The sequence below is a fragment of the Sus scrofa genome, chromosome 7 (genome assembly GCF_000003025.6).
Source record: "Sus scrofa isolate TJ Tabasco breed Duroc chromosome 7, Sscrofa11.1, whole genome shotgun sequence".
Lineage (NCBI taxonomy): Eukaryota > Metazoa > Chordata > Mammalia > Artiodactyla > Suidae > Sus > Sus scrofa.
Genome location: NC_010449.5, coordinates 23,670,919 through 23,692,465, shown reverse-complemented (window position 1 = coordinate 23,692,465; position 21,547 = coordinate 23,670,919). Strand labels below are relative to the sequence as shown.

General features: G+C 49.0%; 2 protein-coding genes across 8 annotated transcripts; one reads left to right on the top strand and one right to left on the bottom strand.

The window, feature by feature from the left end:
• Positions 7,377-19,464, bottom strand: NFKBIL1 (NFKB inhibitor like 1). Of its 4 annotated transcripts, XM_021098451.1 has the most exons (5): positions 19,384-19,464; positions 19,135-19,282; positions 17,653-17,929; positions 8,330-8,551; positions 7,377-8,175 (listed from the first exon to the last, which is right to left on the bottom strand). In XM_021098451.1, exons 3-5 carry the CDS (start codon positions 17,915-17,917, stop codon positions 7,589-7,591), a joined length of 1,074 nt encoding a protein of 357 aa, XP_020954110.1. In that variant the 5' UTR covers positions 17,918-17,929; positions 19,135-19,282; positions 19,384-19,464; the 3' UTR covers positions 7,377-7,588. The 4 variants fall into 4 exon arrangements, with proteins under 4 accessions (XP_020954110.1, XP_003128355.2, XP_020954109.1 ...); XM_003128307.3 differs by lacking the exon at positions 19,384-19,464 and having other exon boundaries at positions 19,027-19,169; XM_021098450.1 differs by lacking the exons at positions 19,135-19,282; positions 19,384-19,464 and adding an exon at positions 18,542-18,600.
• Positions 18,606-21,496, top strand: ATP6V1G2 (ATPase H+ transporting V1 subunit G2). Of its 4 annotated transcripts, none has more exons than XM_021097988.1 (4): positions 18,606-18,674; positions 19,072-19,215; positions 19,778-19,878; positions 20,384-21,496. In XM_021097988.1, the coding sequence occupies exons 3-4, from the start codon at positions 19,819-19,821 to the stop codon at positions 20,555-20,557; spliced, it is 234 nt and encodes a 77-aa protein (XP_020953647.1). In that variant the 5' UTR covers positions 18,606-18,674; positions 19,072-19,215; positions 19,778-19,818; the 3' UTR covers positions 20,558-21,496. The 4 variants fall into 4 exon arrangements, with proteins under 4 accessions (XP_020953647.1, XP_020953645.1, XP_020953646.1 ...); XM_021097987.1 differs by lacking the exon at positions 18,606-18,674 and adding an exon at positions 18,681-18,881; XM_021097986.1 differs by having other exon boundaries at positions 18,651-19,215.

Genomic DNA, 21,547 nt, shown 5'->3' with positions numbered 1-21,547 from the left:
GTTTCTAGAACTGATCTTGAAATAGACTCATCCCTATTCCTAACCCTCTAGTTAAACCTGACTCTAAGTGTAAGTTCAATCTGAGCCCCCAAACCTAAGTGGAGCTTTATCCCACGCTTCCCCATTATCCATCCACACCTCTGTTTACCAAGTCTTTAGTGAGAGTTTTTCTGTGTGCTGAGAAATTCCAGGCAGGAGGGATACAGAGGCAAACAAGTCAGGCAAGGAACACACACTCATGGAGCTTACACCCTAGCAAGGCATGGCCGAGAGGAAACACGCCAGAGAAGCGGGCAGTAAACAGCGCTACGAGGAAACAGGGGGACTGGTGAGAAGAGTGGAGGGAACTACTTTAGACACAGTGGTCAGGAGAGTTCTCCCTGATTTTAAAGTGGTATTTTAAGCTGAGACCCAAATGAGAAGAGTGGCTGAGTGAAGGTTTAGGGGAGAAGCATATTCCAAGCAAAGGGAACAGCTGCTTCAAAGGCCGGAAGGTGCACATGAACTGTGGGTGCTGAGAAACAGAACAGAGGCCAGGGTGGCTGGAGCAGACAGAGTGCGAGAGGGGTGGGAGATGAGGTCAGAGAGGAGGGGCCGGGTCAGGGCACTCAGGGCTGTGTAAGAACAGGTCAAGCATATGGATTTTATTCACACATGGGAAATTTTGGAGGGTGTCAGGGTGTGTACATGTGGGGATGGGTGGGAGGGAGATGTGAGGTAGAGGCGATTGGATTTACATGTACAAAGATCACAGTGGCTCCGGTGTCTCGACCAGACGCAGGGCAGGGGGTAAGACCGAAGGCAGGAACACCAGTTACAAGGCAGTTGCAGTAATCCTGGAGGAAGATGGTGGCAGCCATGAAGATGGAGAAAGGTAAACTTCTTTATCTATATTGGGATATATTTCAGGGGTCGAATGGACAGGATAAGATGATGGATTGGATGGGTGATGGAAGTGGAAGATGGCAAGACTGGGAGAGAAGTAGGATTCTGGTGGGATGGGAGAACCAGAAGTTCAATTTTGGATTTAAGTTTAAAGCTATTGGAGAGAACTTCAAGTCTTGGATGACATTCGAGTCTTGCCAAGAGATATCACTTGGTGGTTGTATATATGAGATGAGAGGCAATGTCAGAACCAGAGAGTCAACATTGGGAACTGTCAGCATGAAGAAAGCCATGGACTTGGAAGAGACATCTTATCTTGTGCATCCCCCAAGACTCCTCACGGTATTTGTTGTCCCTCATGATAAACGCAACGTGTCTCCCATTCTAAATTCCAGAAGCGGCAGCCTCTTTCTTCTAGTAACAAAACCCTCCAGACTTGGAATTCTTCTCCTGAACTTTCACTGGGATTTAACCTCCTTGGATTTGATTCCCTATCCAACGAGGATGCTTCAACTATTCCATTTCACAATGAAATTTTTTTTGGCCGTGATCTCAATGTGCAGAAGTTCCTGGGCCAGGGATTGAACCTGCACCACAGTGGCAACCCAAGTTACAACAGTGGCAATGCCATGATTCGCTGAACCACCAGGGAACTTCCCATTTCACAATAATTTTTGGAACTCTTCATATATTCAAATCCTCTATTTCACTTTTGAAAGCATCCTCCTCTGGTACTTTGAAAGCTGGCCTTCCCCTAATGATGCCCCTTCCGTCTTTCGTGAAGCCGTCCTTTTTCCACACCCATCACTAGGGGCAGGAGGGCAGAGGAGGGACCACTGCCCTCTCTCCCCTCTGCACTGTTGATAATCTCCTCCTCTCTTGAAGCCCACGCCTTTCGCATTTTCCATTTTCTGGTCTTCACAGCTCAATCTTCTCCACCAACATCTCTACTGTGCTCTTAACAATTTGTTTATCTAGCTCAGGTTTTCTCCATATCTCACCCCTACCATTACCTTTCAGTGACTTCAAAACCACACAGATCAGATGAGCCTTACAGTCTGGCCTCTCAGTGCTTCAACTTTCTCAACTCCACCAGCAGCATTACAGCCTCTTTCCCTGTTCCGATGTAGCCACCTGTAAGCACACAACACGTAAGGTCCTATCTCATACCTCGGCATCACTTGGAAGGACTAGTCCTTCGAGACCTTGAATTATGAATTTTCCCTCTCATCATAACTACCCACTTTTTACATCTCCCACTCTCACCCTCCCCTTGAATCCATTCTTCACTCTTACCCAAATTTCCTTTTTATTCTTCTTTCCTTGTTTTCCTTGTCTCTTTGGTTTAACCTGTACTGCATGGTCAAAAAATCAACTACTTTCACTAGCACTCTAGGATCACTTACCTACCTGATATTCCACTGAGAAGATTTTGAAAAGCCTGATTTGGGTGAACTCAATTGTCTCTTTCTTGGGTCTTTCTCTGAGGCTGCCCAACATGGCAGGAGGGCACTACGTCTTCATAAGAGGCTTGCTACAACCTTCACAGCCATCTTTCCTCAGAGATCCCTCAGTGTTCTCCAGGCTTTGATTCCCTTATTCTACTCCTGCAGGTGCTGTTCTCAACCTTCACGTTACTCTTGGTGATGTTGTCATCTTTTTCTTTAGCTTAAGGCCATCCCAGGTGACTCTCTTCCTTCTTTTCCCTTCATTTAATGTTTTCTTTTTCCTTCTTGCCCCAGAGAAGGATGCTCTCTCTCCCGTCTCTCCTATCCAAGGAATTTTCTTTCCTTTTTTTTTTTTGGTTTTTTAAAATTTTTTTTTTTGGGGGGGGAGTCTTTTGACTTTTTAGGGCTGCAACCATGGCATATGGAAGTTCCCAGGCTAGGGGTTGAATCACAGCTGTAGCTGCCGGCCTACGCCACAGCCACAGCAACTTGGATTTGAGCCACGTATGACCTACACCACAGCTCACAGCAACGCCAGATCCTTACCCCACGGAGCAAGGCCAGGGATTGAACCCGAGTCCTCATGGATGCTAGTCGGGTTTGCTAACTACTGAGCCACAATGGGAACTCCGTTTTTTTTTTTTTTTTTTTTTTTAAGTGCTGCACCTGCAGCATATGGAAGTTCCCAGGCCAGGGGTGAAATCAGAGCTACAGCTGCCAGCCTACACCACAGCCACAGCAACTTGGGATCTGAGCCACATCTGCCACCCACACCATAGCTCATGACAACACCAGATCCTTTAATCTACTGAGCCAGGCCAGGGATCAAAGCCGCATCCTCAGGAATACTAGTCGGGTTTTTAAGCCGCTGAGCCACAACGGTAACTCCTTGACTTTATTTCTTGAAATAATATTTCTTCCCTGGACTTCTTCCTCAAATGTCCATTACAACCCTCACCTTCCTTTTCTGTGTGATGTCTCGAGAGACCAACCCCCTGACTAACCGCTTTTTTGGGAACTGGTAAAATTTTCCTCACTGTAAAAATCGTGGGTTGAACTAGAGATGATTCTAAGTTACCTTCTATAGTCACCACTCTATGGCTTTGTACCACCTCCCTTTCCTCACCTCCTACTCATTCCTCAACCTGTGTAAAGCGATTTCTGCCCCTCTGGTAAGTGGAAACTGTTTTCTCAAAATTTGTAATCGTCTAGTTCCTGAACCCAGAGGATCTTTTGAACTCTCACCTACTAGACTTCTTTGAAGCATCAGATGTGGCTGCCCAGTCTCTGCTTGGCATGCCCCGCCCTTGCCCTAGTTCTGACTGTTCTCTCCTTTATTGGATCCTCTCCCCTTGATCATCCTCGAGGCTCTTCTAGTCACCCTCTCTCTTGCGGATCCTGTCCATTCAGAGGCTCCACCTCCACCTGGAAGGGAATGATGCCCAAAGCTATCCATCCAGCAGCCTCAAGTTTTCTCAAGCTCCAGAACTGCTTGCTGGAAATCTCCATCTGAGTGTCATGCTAACGCCTCAAACTCAGCAGGCCTTTATTACTCTAAGCAGGTGTACCTCCCATTGTCACATGTAGTCACAGATCATTAGACTGCAAGCCCTGAGGGCAGTGACTTTATTTCTTTTATACCTATCGTCTATCAGAGCGCTCTGCTCCTATCAGGTGCTTAATAAAAATTTACTGAGGGTATGTCTGAAATTAACTCATCTTTCCCCTCCTTGGTTTAGGGAACCATCTTCTTTCCTATACCCTTGGCTCTAAACTCGGAGCCGTCTAAGACTCCTCTTCCCTTGCTCCCACCATCAATCAATTGGCATGTCTGAACAACTTACCTCTCCAAGTTTTTCTATTTGTTAAATTGTATTTATTTATTTTTAAAATGTTTTATATATATATAAAGACTATATATAGTCTATATATATATTATATATATATAAAGACTATATATATATATATATATATATATATATATAGTCTTTTGTCTTTTTTTTTAGGGCCGCACCCATGGCATATAGTGGTTCCCAGGCTAGGGGTCTAATCGGAGCTGTAGCCGCCAGCCTACACTACAGCCACAGCTGCAGGCATGCGGGATCCCAGCCACGTCTGCGACCTACACCACAGCTCATGGCAACGTCAGATCCTTAACCCACAGAGAGAGGCCAGGAATCAAACCTGCGTCCTCATGGGTACTAGTGGGGTTCATGAACCTGAGCCACGATGGGAACTCCCACCCTCTCAAAGTTTATAAGATCTGTTCCTTCCTTTAATGCCTCTTGTAGCTACTGGAACCTAAGCAGAAAGTACACGCGTTTTGGAGTCAGATGAGTTTAATGCTAATGCCTCTGCTTTTTCGCTGTGTGACGGCGATCAAGTTACAGTACGCTTATGCACCTGGGTTTCCTCATCTGTGTGATGGAGACCCACCCCCACCCCCCACCCCCCGCTTTTGAACATTTGCTGGCTGGATTCTGACATTAGGAAAAGGGGCTTGGTTAACGCATAGTATGTAGATTAACACAGTCTGTGTCCCCAAATGGCAGTTGTTTTGCTAGTACCCATGCCACACCCCTGTTTTCCCTCCTCCTCACGGCTGACACAGTGCCACAGCCCACGGGATGAAGTCCAAATCCCTTAGCCGGACATTCTGGGTCCTTTCTTCCACACATGCTCTCTCACCCCCGTGCTTCACCTTCCTCGGGGGCATTCATCTTTCCCGAATGCACATCCTTTGTTTCCGGACCCCCCCCCCCCCGCCCGCCTCTGCTCCAGCCTTTTCACTGATCTCTAGAGCGCTTGCCTTCACCTCCTCCCACAGAAATCCTACCCTTTCATCAAATGCCCACTCCTCCCTCAGAGACCCCTGGGTGCTCTCAGATGGGGTGTACCTCCCCTTTCGCTATAGCCACTGAACCCTACTCTGGCATTCACTCGGCAGGCCTCAAATGGGTGGATTAGTGTGGGCCCGCCTCCCCTATTGGATGGTAAACTGAAGCAAAGTTTGAATTTATCTCTGGGCTCCTGGATGCTCGGCTGAACTGCATGGCAGAGTCCCTCCCAGACCCTTTTCCTAGCTTAACCCAAACCTGCCCCAACCCCAATCCCCCAACTTCACCCCCCCATCGATCTCACCAGTCTCATTCCCAACCTTCTTTCTCTACCTGAACCCCAATGCACCCTCCACTGAGAAGTAATTCCTTGCTCCAGCTCTAGAGAGCAAGCTACGTTACACACACTTCCACCTCCCCAGCGTTTCATGGTAGGCACTGAGTCATCCCTTGGGGATCCCTGGTCCCCCCTCCCCCAACCGTGGTGGACAGGATGCCTGCTGCCTGGCCCCGGGGGGTCAGAGGAAGCCAGGGCCTCTAGGGCTCAGTATTTTTATCAGCCTAGGAAATAAGAGACACAGAAGCGGAAACGGTGTGGTCAGAGAAAGTGAACAGCCCTCATCTCAGGGGAACCCCCAACAGGGCTGGGGGCCAGACACCAGGGAGAGACGTTGAAAAGAGGGAGGCCTGGGGGGGCCAGGTGTCAGGGCTTATTCGGCTTTGGTTTTATGTGACTCTTACAGGGGGGCAACCGATGTGCTTGGAAACCAGACAAAAGCCTCCTGAGTGAAGGGACACATCTGGACACCCAAGTTTTCTGTTGCTTACCCCTCGACCCCCCGTTTAGGGATCCTAACCCCAACCCCAGCCCCCACTCCGAATCCGAGCTCTTTGCATGCCACTTCCGAAATCTCCGGCCTGTGAGAGGAACCGGACGCCTGGGTTGCTCACAGCTTGCAGTCTTTTCTCTGAATCACAGCAGCTTCCTCTCACAGGATCTTTCTCACCAGCCCTTCCTCCTCCTGCCCTCTGAACATCTGCCTGGTCCCTTGGAGACCTGGGGCCTCTTGGCTCTCGGACTCCTCCGAGGGTCTCTCGCCCACCCTGTGGTCCCAGCATCCAGAGGCTTCCTCTCCCTGTCCCCTGTGCCCTCCACTTCCACTCCTGGGATTCTCCCATGCAGAGCAGCACTCCATTCCAAACCTGAACAATGAGTTCTGACCCGCAAGATTCCCCGAGGCAGACACGTGTGCACTGTGCCCGTGCCCACACATGCCAGTGCTCTCCCACCCCTGCCCTTTCTTTCTGCCGAGGTCCCTGCTCTGTCCTGCAGGATGGCGGTGGGGCTTGGTGCTGCCTGCGGCTTCCCATCCCAGTTCCCAGGGCTGGAGTGGGACTGAGTATGAACGGTGGAGGGATGGTGCCCCCTCTCCCTGCACCCTGCAAGGACCTCTTCCTCAACCTTAGGAAAAGGCCATGTTCATCTAGAAGGCCAAGACGGGTGAGGCCCAGGGCTCGGGATGGGGGCAGAAGCTGGATGGAGGGAGCTGAGAGGCCTGGAGGAGGAGACCCAGGACTGAGAAGCTACAGCGGAGGGATGGCCTTGGGTGTGGATCCTTGGTTGCCCAAGAACAGACAACCCAGGTTACATAATTCGGCTCTTTCCACTTCCTACCCCCGCTCCTAATTTTAGCAACCGAAATTCCACTCCCCCACAGGGCTCTTCCTCCATCCCTTCTGCTTCTATCCCCCATCCTCCCACCACCTCCTTGGCTCTAGCGGGCCCCCAATTCAGATCATTCAGTGACTCAGCAAAGGGAAAGCCCTGTGTTGGGGGAAGGGGGTGTTAAGTGGGGAGGAGGATGTGGTTCTGGCTGGGGAGTTGGGGAGGGGAGGGAAACTGCTTTTGTTCCCCTTTTTGACTCTGTTCACATCTATTTCTCCAACCGCTGATGGAAGAGTGGAGAGGAGTCCAGCGTAGGGACTGGAGAGACTGGAGGGCAAATCGGGCCTTCTTAGGGCCACCCTTGTGGGCAGGTGGGTGGGCAAGCAGGGGGCTTCTCGTCTCCCACCGAGGGCACGAATCATGTGTGCGTGCATGGTGCAGGTGCACAGGCGCTGTGGGTTGTGGCAGGCGGAACGGGAAAGGAGATGTCATGGGTGATGAAAACCACAGCAGTGGAAAAAGGCAGAGGAGACACCGGGAGTGAGATGTGGAACCAGGTCTTATTAGGAATGGCAGAGTCAAGGAGCCGTGGTGGTGGCCCACATCCCCCAGCCCGCGCCACTCATTACAAGTTTTGCTCCCACCCCACATCCTCCGCTGCTCAGCATCCGCCGCCTCTTCGTCATCCCCATCTCTAACCTTTGCCTTCCTACTGCCCTGCGCTCCTGCAGGCCCCTGCTCTTTCCCTGGGGTCACTTGAGGGCCTCTGCATGGCGATTCAGGGCCTGAGAAAGGGCTGTCACAGCTCCCATCACACGGCCCAGCTCCCAGGTCTCGATCTGGCTTCGGAACCGCTGCAGGAAACGGTCAGGGTGCCAGCGCACCTGCTGCACCCTCAAGTACCTCCTCAGAGCTCCCTGTTCCTCCAAGGGGGGGCCCCGGGCCACCAGGGCTGCAGCCATGGCCTCTGGGTCCCCTCCCCCAGGGCAGGGCCAGGGCACATCGCCGAAGCGCCAGAGGCTGCCCCTCCCTGCTCCTCTGGGGTGCTCTGCCCTGGGCCCGGCCCTGGCTGGCTCTGACACCGGGTCCCTGGGAGCCTCCTGCGCCCTCCTGGCCCGGCTCTCACGCAGTTCCTCCTCCTTGGCCCGGGCTCGCTCTCGGAACAGCCGCTGCTCCTCCTCTTGCTGCCGCCAGCTGTGACTGGAGCCCTCAGCCCGTGGGGGTCGGCAGGCTCCCTCTGTCTCACGCTGCTGCTGGCGCTTCTGGGCATGTTCCCGGGCCATGCGATCTGACCAGGCTGAGAAGGACTCGGGTTCCTGGGTCTCGTGGGAAGCATCATCTGTTTGTAGGGCAGGAGGGGGTGGTTGGGGACAGGCAGTGAAAAGGAGATGGGCCAGAGAGGCAGGGCAGCAGAGGAAGGGGGCGCAGGAAGCCAGTGGCAGCATCCGTGCAGCAGGGAAGGGAGTGGCTGTGGGTGGAAACGGATTCCTTACCTTCGAATCTTCCAATGACCTCCTGCCACTCGTCCTCCAGCTCTCCCTGCAGTTTCTGTCTCCACTCCCGTTCCTTGGAAGCCTCATCTTCTTCCTCCTCTTCAGCAGAATCCCAGGGGGGTCCCCAGCCCAGAATCTGCCCAGGGGTCTCCCCATCCTTATTCTTTATTCCCATGGCAGAGGGACAGCGACTCAGCAGTGGCAGGAAGAAATCCGTGTAGGCTGTGGGTGGGAGAGCAGTGAGCAGAGTTCGCTGGGGCTCCCTCGTCTTGGCAGGGCCGCCATCTTGAATCCTGCTGGCCACTCACTCCCTTGGTCTCAGACCAGTGAAAGGGTTGCCCACATGGATGCCTCCTGGGTATCAGGAAATCGCACCACTGACAAGTATTTACTGATAGTTTACCACGTGCATGGTAAGTGTGGTGATTTAAAAGATTCTGACCTGTGTCTGCAAAAACTGATTTAGTGTCCTGGGGGCTCTAGTATGTCTTTCTGGCCTGCCTCCAGCCGCCTAGGGTGATGTCAAAAACCTTGACTGTGTATTCCATTTTTGGCTTGAAAATAGTGTCACTTTATATACCTTTTGTGTTTCTCACCCAGAACTATATTCTTCAGACTGGTAAAATACCTGAACACCCTACTCTATACCATTATAAATATCTAAATACATAATAGATTTATCTCTTTATGTCACTTTTCAATAAACTGAATAAGATCAATATTTTCAGGGGACTTTCTCTCAGCCAGCCTTACACTGGGGATGCTGGGAGGGAGATGGAGAGGTAGAGAGAGACCAGCAATGAATTTGAACCACAGAAACGTTCCCAGCAGCAAAGCAAATTACTGCTGACTCAAGGCAGGGGAACGGGGCTAAGAGAGGGTCCCACCCAGAGGCTGGGGGAACACGGAGGGACTGACATCCCTGAGTTCCCCTCTTCCTGAGCCCTGACCACAACGCATCTACTCCAGCATCAGCTGAGTGCCATGCTGCTCACTTCACTGCCCACCCAGGACCCTAACACTGGCCAGCCATGCCCCTGGCCACAGCTACCAACCACCTCTGTGCTCCTAGGACAGAGGAGGGTGAGTGAGGCACTCTCCCTTCCTGTGGACCTACTTTCTCTTCCTAGGGCAGGAGGAAGTGGGCCAGCACTCTTTGAATCTTTATTCCGGGGTACCAGGACATACCGGGTACCCAGCAAGAGGAAGGGACAGAGGAAGGGTTGCCCTGTCACTACTATGGAAGGCAGAAGGCAGAATGGGTTCGGCCTCGGCTGGCCAAGACCCACTGCCCCCACCCATCTCCTGGCACGCCTGAGCGTCGCCCAAACCACATCAGGATGACAGGTGGGGCACTTCTCTTTAGAACTGATGTGACCTGTCACAAGCCCTCCCAAACTGTCCCAACAGCTTATTCCCTATCAGGGTTCACAGCAGGTGTGAGGATGGGTGGGAGCTCAGGCTTGGACAGGAGGCTTTTAATTCATAGCTCCTAAGGAGTAAACCCTTGTCCAACTATAAAACATGATGAGTAAAATCTGGTACAGAATATTAAATAGGCACTAACATTTATGTTTCTGGGTGGAAAAAGCTGGTTGCAAAATTGTATATAGGATCTGATCGCAAGTGTGTAAACAAACAAAGAAACAAACAAAAACCCAAAAAGGAGTTCCCGTTGTGGTTCAGTGGTTAATGAATCCGACTAGGAACCATGAGGTTGCGGGTTCGATCCCTGGCCTTGCTCAGTGGGTTAAGGATCTGGTGTTGCCATGAGCTGTGGTGTAGGTTGCAGACACAGCTCAGATCCCGAGTTGCTGTGGCTCTGGCTAGGCTGGCAGCTACAGCTCCGATTAGACCCCTAGCCTGGGAACCTCCACATGCCGCAGAAGCAACCCCAGAAAAGGCAAAAAGACACAAAAAACCCAAAAACCCAAATCCCATTGTTGAAAAGAGTAGACTGGAAGGAAATATGTAAAAAATTCTAGTCTCTGGGTGGCAGGACTATGGGTGGCTTTCCCCCAATCTTAGCTGATATTTTAATGTGAAAAGGACATCATTAATATGAACTTTTCTTTTCTTTTTAAAGAAGGAAAAATGGATTTAATTTTGAGTTTGCTGTGTTCGCTTCCAGTCCCAGACTGGTGCATAGAAACACACACACACGACAATTCCTCCTCAGAGACAGGGGACCAGACCGCTGTGTATTATTTGGAAACTTACTTTTTTCACTTAACACCTCACTTATATTTTCCACAGGAGTACACAGTCTACCTCATTCTTTTTTTATGACTGTGTAGTGTTTTACTGTGTGTATGAAACAAACAAATCTTCCCACCCCCAATAGAAAGTCTTTGTTTCCACAAATGATCGGCCTTATGCGTACATCTCTGTGGACTCCTGACAGTACTTCTGTGGGGCAGATTCTCAGAAGTGGAATTTCTGAGTCAAACCGTACATGCAATTTTGCCAAACTGCTTTCAAAAAGTTTGTGCCGATGTATACCCCATCAAGAATACGAGCACCTGTGTCATCCTTTATCAAATCTGAGTATCACCGACCCTTTCAATTTTGCTCATTGACAGGTTAAAAAAACAACTTTATGAATGAAATTTTTTTCTTTTTCATATGATTTTTGGCTCTTAGTGTTTATTGTGAATAAGTTGTAATTTCTGCCCACTTTTCTTCTGGAAATCATATGTGTAGATATGAGAGCTTTTTTTTTTTTTGTCTTTTTTTAGGGCCGCACCTGAGGCAAATGGGAGTTCCCAAGCAAGGGGTCCAAGAGGAGTGACAGCTGCTGGCCAGATTCGAGCTGCATCTCAACCCACACCACAGCTCACCGCAACGCCGGATCCTTAACCCACCCAGTGAGGCCAGGGATCAAACTTGCATCCTCATGGATACCAGTCAGGCTCGTTTCTGCTGTGCCAAAACGGGAACTTTCATGAGAGCTCTTTATACAGCATAGATAACAACCTTTTGTGTCTGTTACACATATTACAAATATTTTCTTCCATCTGTCTTCAAAAAATTTTTATGTACTTAAATCTTACCAATATTTTCTTTTATAGCTTTTGACTTTTATTTCATTCTTAGGAGGGTTTTTCTCCACCCCAAGATATTGTCTTTGTGTTTTCTTCTACTATGTTTATTTTTAGAAATATTTTAAAAAATGAAAAAAGCACAAAGTATAGTACGATCAGCACCCCTATTTCTACCACGAGGTATGTTAAATTATTTTCATTTGATTTTAAAGAAATAAAATCATCATAGACAAAGCTAAAGTTTTCTTTGATGCTGTCTTCCAATTTCCACTCCCCTACCAAATCCTCCCATGAATTTGGTATGAACTCTTCCTGTCCTGTCCTATTTAGGTGTTTCTCAGCTGTAATTTACTTCTAAGTTGGGCATGAGATAAGACTCTGTTTCTCCCCAGCAAAGCCAAACGGTTCAGTAACAGTTATTAAATAGCTCACCACATCCCATCCAGTGATTTGAAATGCCAACTTTACCACCAATTTAGCAGCATAGATCAACTTTTCCCTACACTCTTCAACTAACACATTGTACTTTTTTTTGGTCTTTTTTTGAGCCTCTCCTGCGTCATATGGAGATTCCCAGGCTAGGGGTCTAATCGGAGCTGCAGCCGGCCTACATCACAGCTACAGCAACGTGGGATCCAAGCCACATCTGCAACCCACACCACAGCTCACAGCCACGCCCGATCCCTAACACACTGAGCAAGGCCAGGGATTGAACCCACAGCCTCATGGTTCCTAGTCGGATTTGTTAACCACTTCGCCATGACGGGAACTGTTTTTTTTTTTTTTTTTTCTTTTTAGGGCCGCACCTGTGGCATATGGAAGTGCCCAGGCTAGGGGTCTAATTGGAGCTGCAGCAGCGGGTATATGCCACAGCCACAGAAATTCCAGATTCTGGCCACATCTGCAACCTATGCTGCAGCTTACAGCAACACTGGGTCCTTAACCCACTGAGCGAAGCCAGGGATCGAACCTGAATCCTCAAGGACACTATGTCGAGTTCTTAACCGGCTGAGCCACAATAGGAACTCCAACGTGTTGTACTTTTATATTGGGAAAAATAAGTGTGGGGGAGAAAAAAAAACTTTGTGGAGTACAAAGTCCTTCATCTGAGTGATGGAAGCACTGCTCTTCTCCCCATAATGAGATGTGATTTCTACCTAGTGAGATGCTCATACTAATTGATACAACATGCTTTGAAAAAAACGCCAGTATCAGAAGTTTGAGTGACGACCACGGTGTGAAAGAAGAACAGGCAACAGTGGGTGGGTGGCTGGAGAGGGCTTCCAGGAGGAGGTGGGACTTGGGTTGGGCTGGGGAGGAAGAATAACTCAGCGAGGTGGAAAACAGCAGGGCGGATAGGAAGGCAACAGGAAGGAGGCAGATAAAAGATGGGCAGGTTTGCTGAAAACAGCCGGGGGTCACTGAAGACAGAGCCTCGTGGCAGGAGGCGAGGGTCTGTGGGTGTCTGTGGGAGGCAGGGCTGGAAAGGCAAAGGGAACATAAGCGGATGGCCCAGTCATCTGTGAAGCAGGCCCACAGCCGCCTTCTCCTGAGCAGATCAAAGTGGGCACCGGGCGGGAAATGTCTAACAGAGTGTGTGCACAGAGCAGAAGGGCCGTGAATGCTACACTTAAAAGAAAAACACCAAGCTGGCTTTGGACTTACTTTTTTTGCAGTCTCTAAGAAAATGACCTTTTGTTTCTCAACACTCACTCATTCTTGCTGTATGTGGAGAATGGTCACTGTAGGACTAAGGTGTGTGTACACAGGCGTCTCTGACAGTGAAGACCACCTCCCCGTGACATGTTACCCAAAGGTAGTGGCCATGCCCTGGCATCTCACTGGGTGTGACAACTTGGCCCAGCCAATCTAGTGTGAAATGGCACATCCCTCCGACCTCACATGGGAACTGAGGGGAAACCTCACTTCCCCAGAAGATTCTGGGTCATCCGTTCAAAGAAAATATTTGCATTTGAAGCCAGATTGGTCTCTAGAGAGGGGCCTTTCCAACAAGGAGTTAGAAGGCCACCTGGTGGTAAGGCTGGCAGGGGACCAGGAGAAGGAAGGCCTGAGAGGGCTTGGGAGTGACCTGAGCATAGGTGAGGTTTCGGCAAGGTCCTGAACCTTCTGGGCCCTGCATCCTCATCTGTAAACGGAATCATATCACCAACCCCACATGCTCCTTGGCATTTGGTACAATGAAGGAAGCACCTACCATACCACGAGGGACATTTTTGTTACTCAAAAAGCTTTAATGAGGAGTTCCCCTTGCGGCTCAGTGGAAACGAATCTGACTAGTATCCATGAGGACACAGGTTCGATCTCTGGCCTCACTCAGTGGGTTAAGGATTCAGCATTGCTGTGAGCTGTGGTGTAGGTCACAGACAAGGCTCAAATCTGGCATTGCTTGGCTGTGGCATAGGCTGGCAGCTACAGTTCCAATTGGATCCCAGGCCTGGGAACATCACCTCCATGTGCCAAAAGTGAGGCCCTTAAAAAAAAAAAAAGAAAAGAAAAGAAAAGCCTTAATTGAATAATACAAGAATGAGAATTAACAGCACTTATCATCTAATGAGTACCAAAACTGCACCAAGTGCTTGCCTCATTTACTTGTCACAACCTCAACTTTAGAGAGGCAAAATGGGTTCACACAGGCTGAGCCGCATGTCCCTGTCACACAGTTTGTCAGTGACAGAGTCAGAACTTGGACCAGGTCTGAGATCTGCCTCCGGGCACTCTGCTCTCTCGCCATGTACAACGTCAACTGTGGAGTTAGGTGCCTGCACTTTGTAAACCTCTTCTCCATGTTTTAAGTTAAAGAAAAAAAATCTGAATAGTAATGCAAACAAGCCTCAAGCCTCGTGACGACCAACGTTTGAAGCCACCCCCGACTCCCTCCCTCGTCAGCCTTCTTTCCTTCTTTAAAGGAGAAGCCATACTTTAAGCAGATCTACAACTCATTTGATATGAAGCTTAAAGAAATCTTAATATGTAGAAACTTATAAATACTTCATACTCAAATAAGACACTTAAGTGGTACTCGTTAGCACTTAGTGAAAGCTGGAAAGAAGGCAACAGTAAACTATACCATTTTACTTTCTTCTTTAAAAATCAAGGTTCACTGCTTAAATTTTTTGAGTGAAGTCATGTAGAACATTATATTGACTTTGATGTAAGTTTTCTCTCTATTGAATGCAATTGAAGAAAATAACTTCAGTTATTCATGATGTTAGTAACTTTGCACTGTGATACAGTCAATAAATTTTATTGGTGGATGCCAAAGAAAAAAAATTTGAATAGGTCAGCCTATTTCGTTTGTGTTACAGGAATTAAAGAAAAGGGGATTTTTGACTATATAGGAGAGTTTTCGGGAGTGTGGGTGGGGTTTCTGTATATTCTTGGGAGCTGGAGGATAATAAGAGCAATCAAACCAAGCTCAGGCTTGGCGTTCCTATCGTGGCTCGGCAGTTAATGAACCTGACTAGAATCCATGAGGACTCGAGTTCGATCCCTGGCTTTGCTAAGTGGGTTAAGGATCTGGCGTTGCCGTGAGTTGCAGGTAGGTCACAGACATGGCTTGGACCTGGTGTGACTGTGGCTGTGGTGTAGGCGGGCGGCTACAGCTCCAATTGGATCCCTAACCTGGGAACCTCCATATGCCGAGGGTGCGACCCTAAAAAGACCAAAAAAAAAAAAAAAAAAAAAATCAGGCTCAGGCTGTTCAACCCAACCTAGAGGTTGTCACCTAACATTCTAGCTCTAGAGGAACAATCTCTAGAAGGGGAAAGGGGGTTTCACCTGTTATTCTCCTAGGGAAGGCTACATCTCTACGGAGCTGCCACTATAGTATTGACAAATCCCCATCTGAAACCCTCAATATCAAAGGCTTTCCAGAATGCAGATATTTTGGGATTTGATAGAGTTGGTCTGAAAGTACATACAGTACATAACTTCAGGTTCTGCATCTATGGATTCAATTAATCAGAGATCTAAAATATCCAGGAAAAAAATTCTGGAACGTTCCAAAAAGCAAAACTTGAATTTGGGAGTTCCCATCGTGGCGCAGCAGAAACGAATCCGACTAGGAACCATGAGGTTGCGGGTTCGATCCTTGGCCTTGTTCAGTGGGTTAAGGATCCGGTGTTGCCGTGACCTGTGGTGTGGGTCGCAGACGCAGCTTGGATCTGGCGTTGCTGTGGCTCTGGTGTAGGCCTACGGCTACGGCTCCGATTAGACCCCTAGCCTGGGAACCTCCATATGCTTTGGGTGCAGCCCTAAAAAAGGACAAAAGACCAAAAAAAAAAAAAAAAAACCTTGAACTTACTGCCTGCCTGTAACTATTTATGTGGCATTTACATTGTATTAGGTATTATAAGTAATCCAGAGATGATTTACCATGTTCAGGAAGATGGTGTGTAGACTGCACGCAAATACTACATCATTGTCATTTTTACTGGCTGTGCCCAGGGCATGTGGACATTTCTGGGCTAGGGATAGAACCTGCATCATAGTAGTGACCTGAGCCACAATAGTGATGATGCCAGACCCTTAACTCGCTGAGCCACAAGGGAACTTCAAATACATCATTCTATACAAGGACCTTGAGCATCTGCGGATGCTGGTATCCTGGGAGGGAGGTCCTGGAACATCCCTCTCGGATACCAAGGGACAGCGGTACACTGTATACGAGGCCGCTCCTGAGAGCCTGGGCAGCCCTAGTAACTGAACGCATGAATGTTTCTGCACTGAAATGTATGAAATTTGACATCAGTAGGGTAAAAACATAGCGTGGATAGCCTTGCTTTAGGTTAGGTTTTGTCACCAAATGAGTTTGGTGGCAGATGGATGAAAAATGTTTGGTTTTCAGAGTATTTTTGAGTTTCGGAACAGTGGGTGAAAGAGTACAGACCTGTGATAAGCCACCATCTAGAGTGCTTATCACGTTGCCAGGGGCTCTACTCATGTATTCTTTATGTCAACTGACTGGCTGCACCTGCAGCATGTGGAAGCTCCTGGGACAGAAACTGAACCTGCACCACAGCTGCAGCCTGTGCCGAATACTAAACCCACTATGCCACCAGGGAAATTCCTCAGTTGATTCTTAAAACACACGTCACAGCATGGGTGCTTTGAACGTGGGCATTATCACTGTGTAATTCTATAAAGTTATCACACAGGATAAAGCAGCTATTAAGAGCATGGACAGTCTAGTTAGGCTTTCTTGCTCTACCACTTAACAGCTGTGTGACTTTGGCAAACTATTCTTTAATTTTATTTTTTTTGCATTTTAGGGCCACACCTGCAGCATATGGAGGTTCCCTGGCTAGGGGTTGAATTAGAGCTGCAGCTGCCGGCCTACACCACAGCTACAGCAACGCAGGATCTGAGCCACATCTGTGACCTACACCACAGCTCATGGCAACGCTGGATCCTTAACCCACTGAGTGAGGTCAGGGATTGAACCTGCGTCCTCATGGATGCTAGTCAGATTTGTTAGCTGCTGAGCCACGATGGGAACTCCAACTATGGCAAATTATTGAACTTCTCTGTGCTTTTCTTCATCTGAGAAATGGGGGTTAATGTTAGTACTTGTACCTTCATAAGGTAGTTGTGAGGATTAAATGAGCTGCTTTGTGAGAAGTGCCTGGCACACAGCAAGGGTCATTATCTAATTTTGCACATGGGGGAGTTCCCGCTGTGGTGCAGTAGGTTAAGAATCCAACTTCAGTGGCTCAGGTGGCTGTAGAGGCACAGGTTTGATCCCTGGCCCAATGCAGTAGGTTAAAGGACCCAGTGTTGCTGCAGCTGTGGTGCAGGTCACAGCTGTGGCTCGGATTCAATCCCTGGTCTGGGAACTTGCATTTAAGCCATTAAAAAAAAAAAAAAAAATCTGCACAAGGGCAAATTAAGCATCAGGAAAGTTTAGAAACTTGCCAAGAATACACAGCTATTAATCATGGAGCTGGACTTTGAACCCAGACAATGTAACTGCAAAGAGTATCCTCTGTCGTACTTTTTGCAATACAAGCAAAAACTAGTCAAGAGACTAGATAGCCACTAATCTAGAAAAACATGATTTCTGACTACTACTTGCTGTTTTGGGGAATGTAGGGCTCTTCAGACAAAGGGAGCTCAGTCATGTAAAGGCACAAATGATAAGCAAAGCCAACTCTTCCCTAAGTCTCGGGAGCAAATAACCAGCTTATTTTTCAACCACTGGCCTTCATCTCACACCCCACCAGGTCCTCCAGACCTTGTTCCCTCCCAGGGCAGACTCACCATCAGGGCCCTGGCGGGCAGCAGCATGTAGCGCCGTGTCCCCATGGCGGTCCTGGTGGGCAGGGTCAGCCCCAAGCCGAAGAAGCAGGCAGAGGGCAGGGGCATCGTGGCGGGCACAGGCCCGGTGCAGTGGTGGGGGCTGCCCAGCATCTACATCAAGGCCCGGGTGTCGCTGGAGGAGGGCTTGGGCCCGGACCAGCCGTCCTGCAGACAAATAACGACGGAAGCGACGCTCTCGGCGTTGGCGACGGGAGGTGGAGGCCATGGAACTCTTGGGCTGAGAAAGAAGGAAAAAAAAGGCAGCAGTCAGGACCTCAGCCTTGGATGGTCCCTCCCTCTTCCATCTTTGACATTCTCTCTGTTCCTCCCTTCCGTTCCCCATTTCTCCTCGTATCTTCAGCAAAAGATGAGGGCCAGTCCTAATCCTCATCTCTTTACCAGATAAGTTTGAAGAAAAATTTTGAGGAGGGAGCTGGGGTCACATTTAATTTTTTTAATGAGAAAAGGATAAATGATTACTTTGCGGCTCATTGGCCCACATAAATTTTTAATAAAGGATTTTGTTATATAATAAAAGACTGATGAGGGAAATTTTTATCAACAGAAATTTGAATTTTAAAAAGTCACAATTTCAAATAATGATCTAGAAATTGAATATAATGTACCCGGCAGACAGATGTAGAGGCTTCTCCCTCTGGGACTTGGGGGGAGGGGTTACTCATCAGACCTGCCCCCCGCCCCCCTAAGTACCCCCGGAGCAGTAGGCCCGAGGCCTATGTTTAAGACGCTGCGAGGAAGGGAGGCGGGAAGGGCGGAGACACTCTAGGCTGACGGAAATGGCGCAAGCGGACACGCCGGTAAAGGGCGGAAATGAACTGAAGCGCGTTACCGGATGTCGTTCCTCCCCGAGGGGGGCGGGAGGTGTTTCCTTGCTCTAGCCTCCGGGGGGGAACCTAGGGAACTTAAGATAAAGGGTCCGTCTGAAACCGGAAGACTACGATACGCCAGAAAAAGCAGCAGAGGCAAGGGCTAGCTGGAGGTTGAACCCCGCCTCCCCCAACTGGAAGGAGAGAGATGATTCAGTAATAGACGAAAAGATGAGGAGAGAAAACAGGGGAGACAGGATAAAAATCACGGTGAAAATGCAAAACCAAAACCACAGCAAGGCCGAGAAAGGGACAGGTCATAAAGGAGAAAAACACAGGAAAAGACACAAGAAAATAAAGCAAGTGAGATGAATGGAGATATCTGGAATTGAGAAAGTAGAAAAAGGAGATAGAAATGAGAGGGAGAAAAAAAGGGGAAGACAAGTTGGAATTTAGAGAAGCCCAGCATACTCTATGCCCAACACACCACCCAGGATGATTGATTTACCTCCTCACCCCATTCTCAATCCTTCTATGTCTCCTTCTCTCCCAGATATTTCTCTCCTCCTGACCCCTGCCCGCATTCCTAGCCCTTCCAAGTGGGAAAACCCTGCACCTGCGACGACGGTTGTGGGGAGCTTTGGGCCTGGTCTCTGCTGCCCCCAGGCGGTAATTTTGGGTACTGCCAGAGGAAGAGGTGAGCGAAAAGGAGCAGTCATCATCAATCGGAGGATCAATTTGGGGGGCACACCCGGTGCAGAAGGCTGAAAGAAAAGAGGAGCACTAAGACCCAGGGGTAGTGGAAGGCTGCAGCAAACAGCTGGGGGAGGAGAAGTAGGCAGTGTGGGGGAGAGCCGTCTGGTACCTTGATAGCATCCGAAACAGCATCGGTCATAAACGACAGAAATGGCCAGTCAATCCCAGGGCATCCAGCAGCTCCTGCAAGCTGAGAAGCGGGCCGCTGAGAAGGTGGCAGATGCCAGAAAGAGTGAGTCTCTTCATTTCTCCCTTAGGAGTCCAGAGAGAAAACTGGGGGTAGGGATACAGCAAACATTTGAGTCCTTCGGATAACCCAAGGCTGGTGGGGAGGAAGGAGCTGGGGTGGCTTATTAGGAAGGAAGAAATGGGTGTCAGAATCTAGCATCTAGCTGACTGAGAGAAGGCAGAATAACTTTTCCGAAGGGAGTGACCCATACTCTCAGATTTAGTGGTGGTGGGGAGGGTCTACCTCCACTTTCTGTCCTTTCTTCTGTTACCAGGGAAGGCGCGGCGCCTGAAGCAGGCAAAGGAAGAGGCACAGATGGAAGTGGAGCAATACCGCAGAGAGAGAGAGCAGGAATTCCAGAGCAAGCAGCAAGCAGTAAGTCATGGGGGAGCTGGGATGGGACCCTGGGATGCAACTTGATAGGTCTATCTGGTGAGGTGTATACAGGGTGATTCCACAAGAAAAAAAGGTGGAGGGGTCCCCTCGCTGAAGGGGACTCTGGCGAGGACCACATTGCTGATGGAGCTTTGCAATACGTAAGAGAGTCTGGGAGCTTTAAAGGACTTGTATAGCTTGTGGAGGTAGGGGGATGTCACAGTCCATGCAGAGTATGACATTTGGGGTGGAGGGCAGAGTTTTATGGGCGCATGTGGTGAGGCGGTGGGGATTGTATGGTCTGTTGTAGGATGATGCTGCCTGTCAGGTCTTAGAGGAGAGGGCATTACGTGGCTCTCTTTGATGTCTGGATATTTCTGTGGATGGCAGTGGTTTTGGAGAGGGCCTTTCTTCCTGGCCTTGCTCCAGGATCCTTCCCTCCATGTGCCTGGATGCCTTCTTTCTCTGTTTCTGCTTTTTCCTTTCTCTCCCCCACCTCCCCCAGGCCATGGGCTCCCAGGGGAACCTGTCCGCTGAGGTGGAGCAGGCTACAAGACGCCAGGTACAGGGCATGCAGAGCTCCCAGCAAAGAAATCGGGAACGTGTCCTGGCCCAGCTTCTTGGCATGGTCTGCGACGTCAGGCCCCAGGTCCACCCCAACTACCGGATTGCTGCCTAGAACCCACACCAGGTCCCTGGAGGGCCCGACTCCTCCTTCCAGTTCCCCCCTTCAAAGAAATCCTCAAGAATCACCTCCCACCATGATCCTTTTCACCTTCTCATTCCATAGAAATTCTGGAAGCAAATCCAATAATTCTCCTGTGAAATCTATAAATATCCTGCTCAGACCTGAATCTCCATGTTCTTAATCCTTCACTGGGAACCTGTAAATCCCAAGTCACCCTCACCCAACCCCTTTGTGACAGAAGAAGTAGGGATGTGGAAACCACTCTGACTTCAGAGCCTGGTAGGCTTGGATCCCTCTCCCAACCCTGCCACCTGCCAGCTGGGCAACCAGAACATGCACCTTAAACTCCAGCTCCAGTGTCATTTGCAATACTGGAATAACAGTAATAAGGCCTACCTTGCAGGGTTGCTGCAATGGTTAGGAACCATTCTGTAAAGAACCTGGCATGGTTTCTAGCATGTAGTAGCTGCGATTCAATGACTGGCAACCTTGTGATATAATTACCATCCCCTGCCCACCTGCCAAAACCTAAACACAGCTGTTTCCTCATTTCTGTCTGTGGTTTTCTAATTCTACTCATTTATTCTGTGACCCTAGTGATTCCATGAGGAATTGGTTCTTCCCACCTCTTTTCCCAGAGACCTTATAATCCTTGAAAAGATGAAATAATGATCTGATTTAGCCTCTCTACGGAAGTGCCAGGAAGTTGTTTGCATCTCTTAACCTCCCTTTTTGTCTCTCTTAAGTTGGTCTTTCTTTTTATTGGATTTCCGCATTTTCCTATTTTCCCAAAGACCTGAGATCTAAAGTGATGCTCTGTCCCCTTGTATGCATGGCCTTCCTTTCTACATCTTCAACACCTTACTTTCCCTTTGTAACTATGAAAAAAAGTGTCAATAAAATAATTATGGGCAAACCAATTGGTGGGTCAAGTCAGCCTCCTCTTTTGCTTCATTTTTTTCTCATTTTCCTGGTTTATGT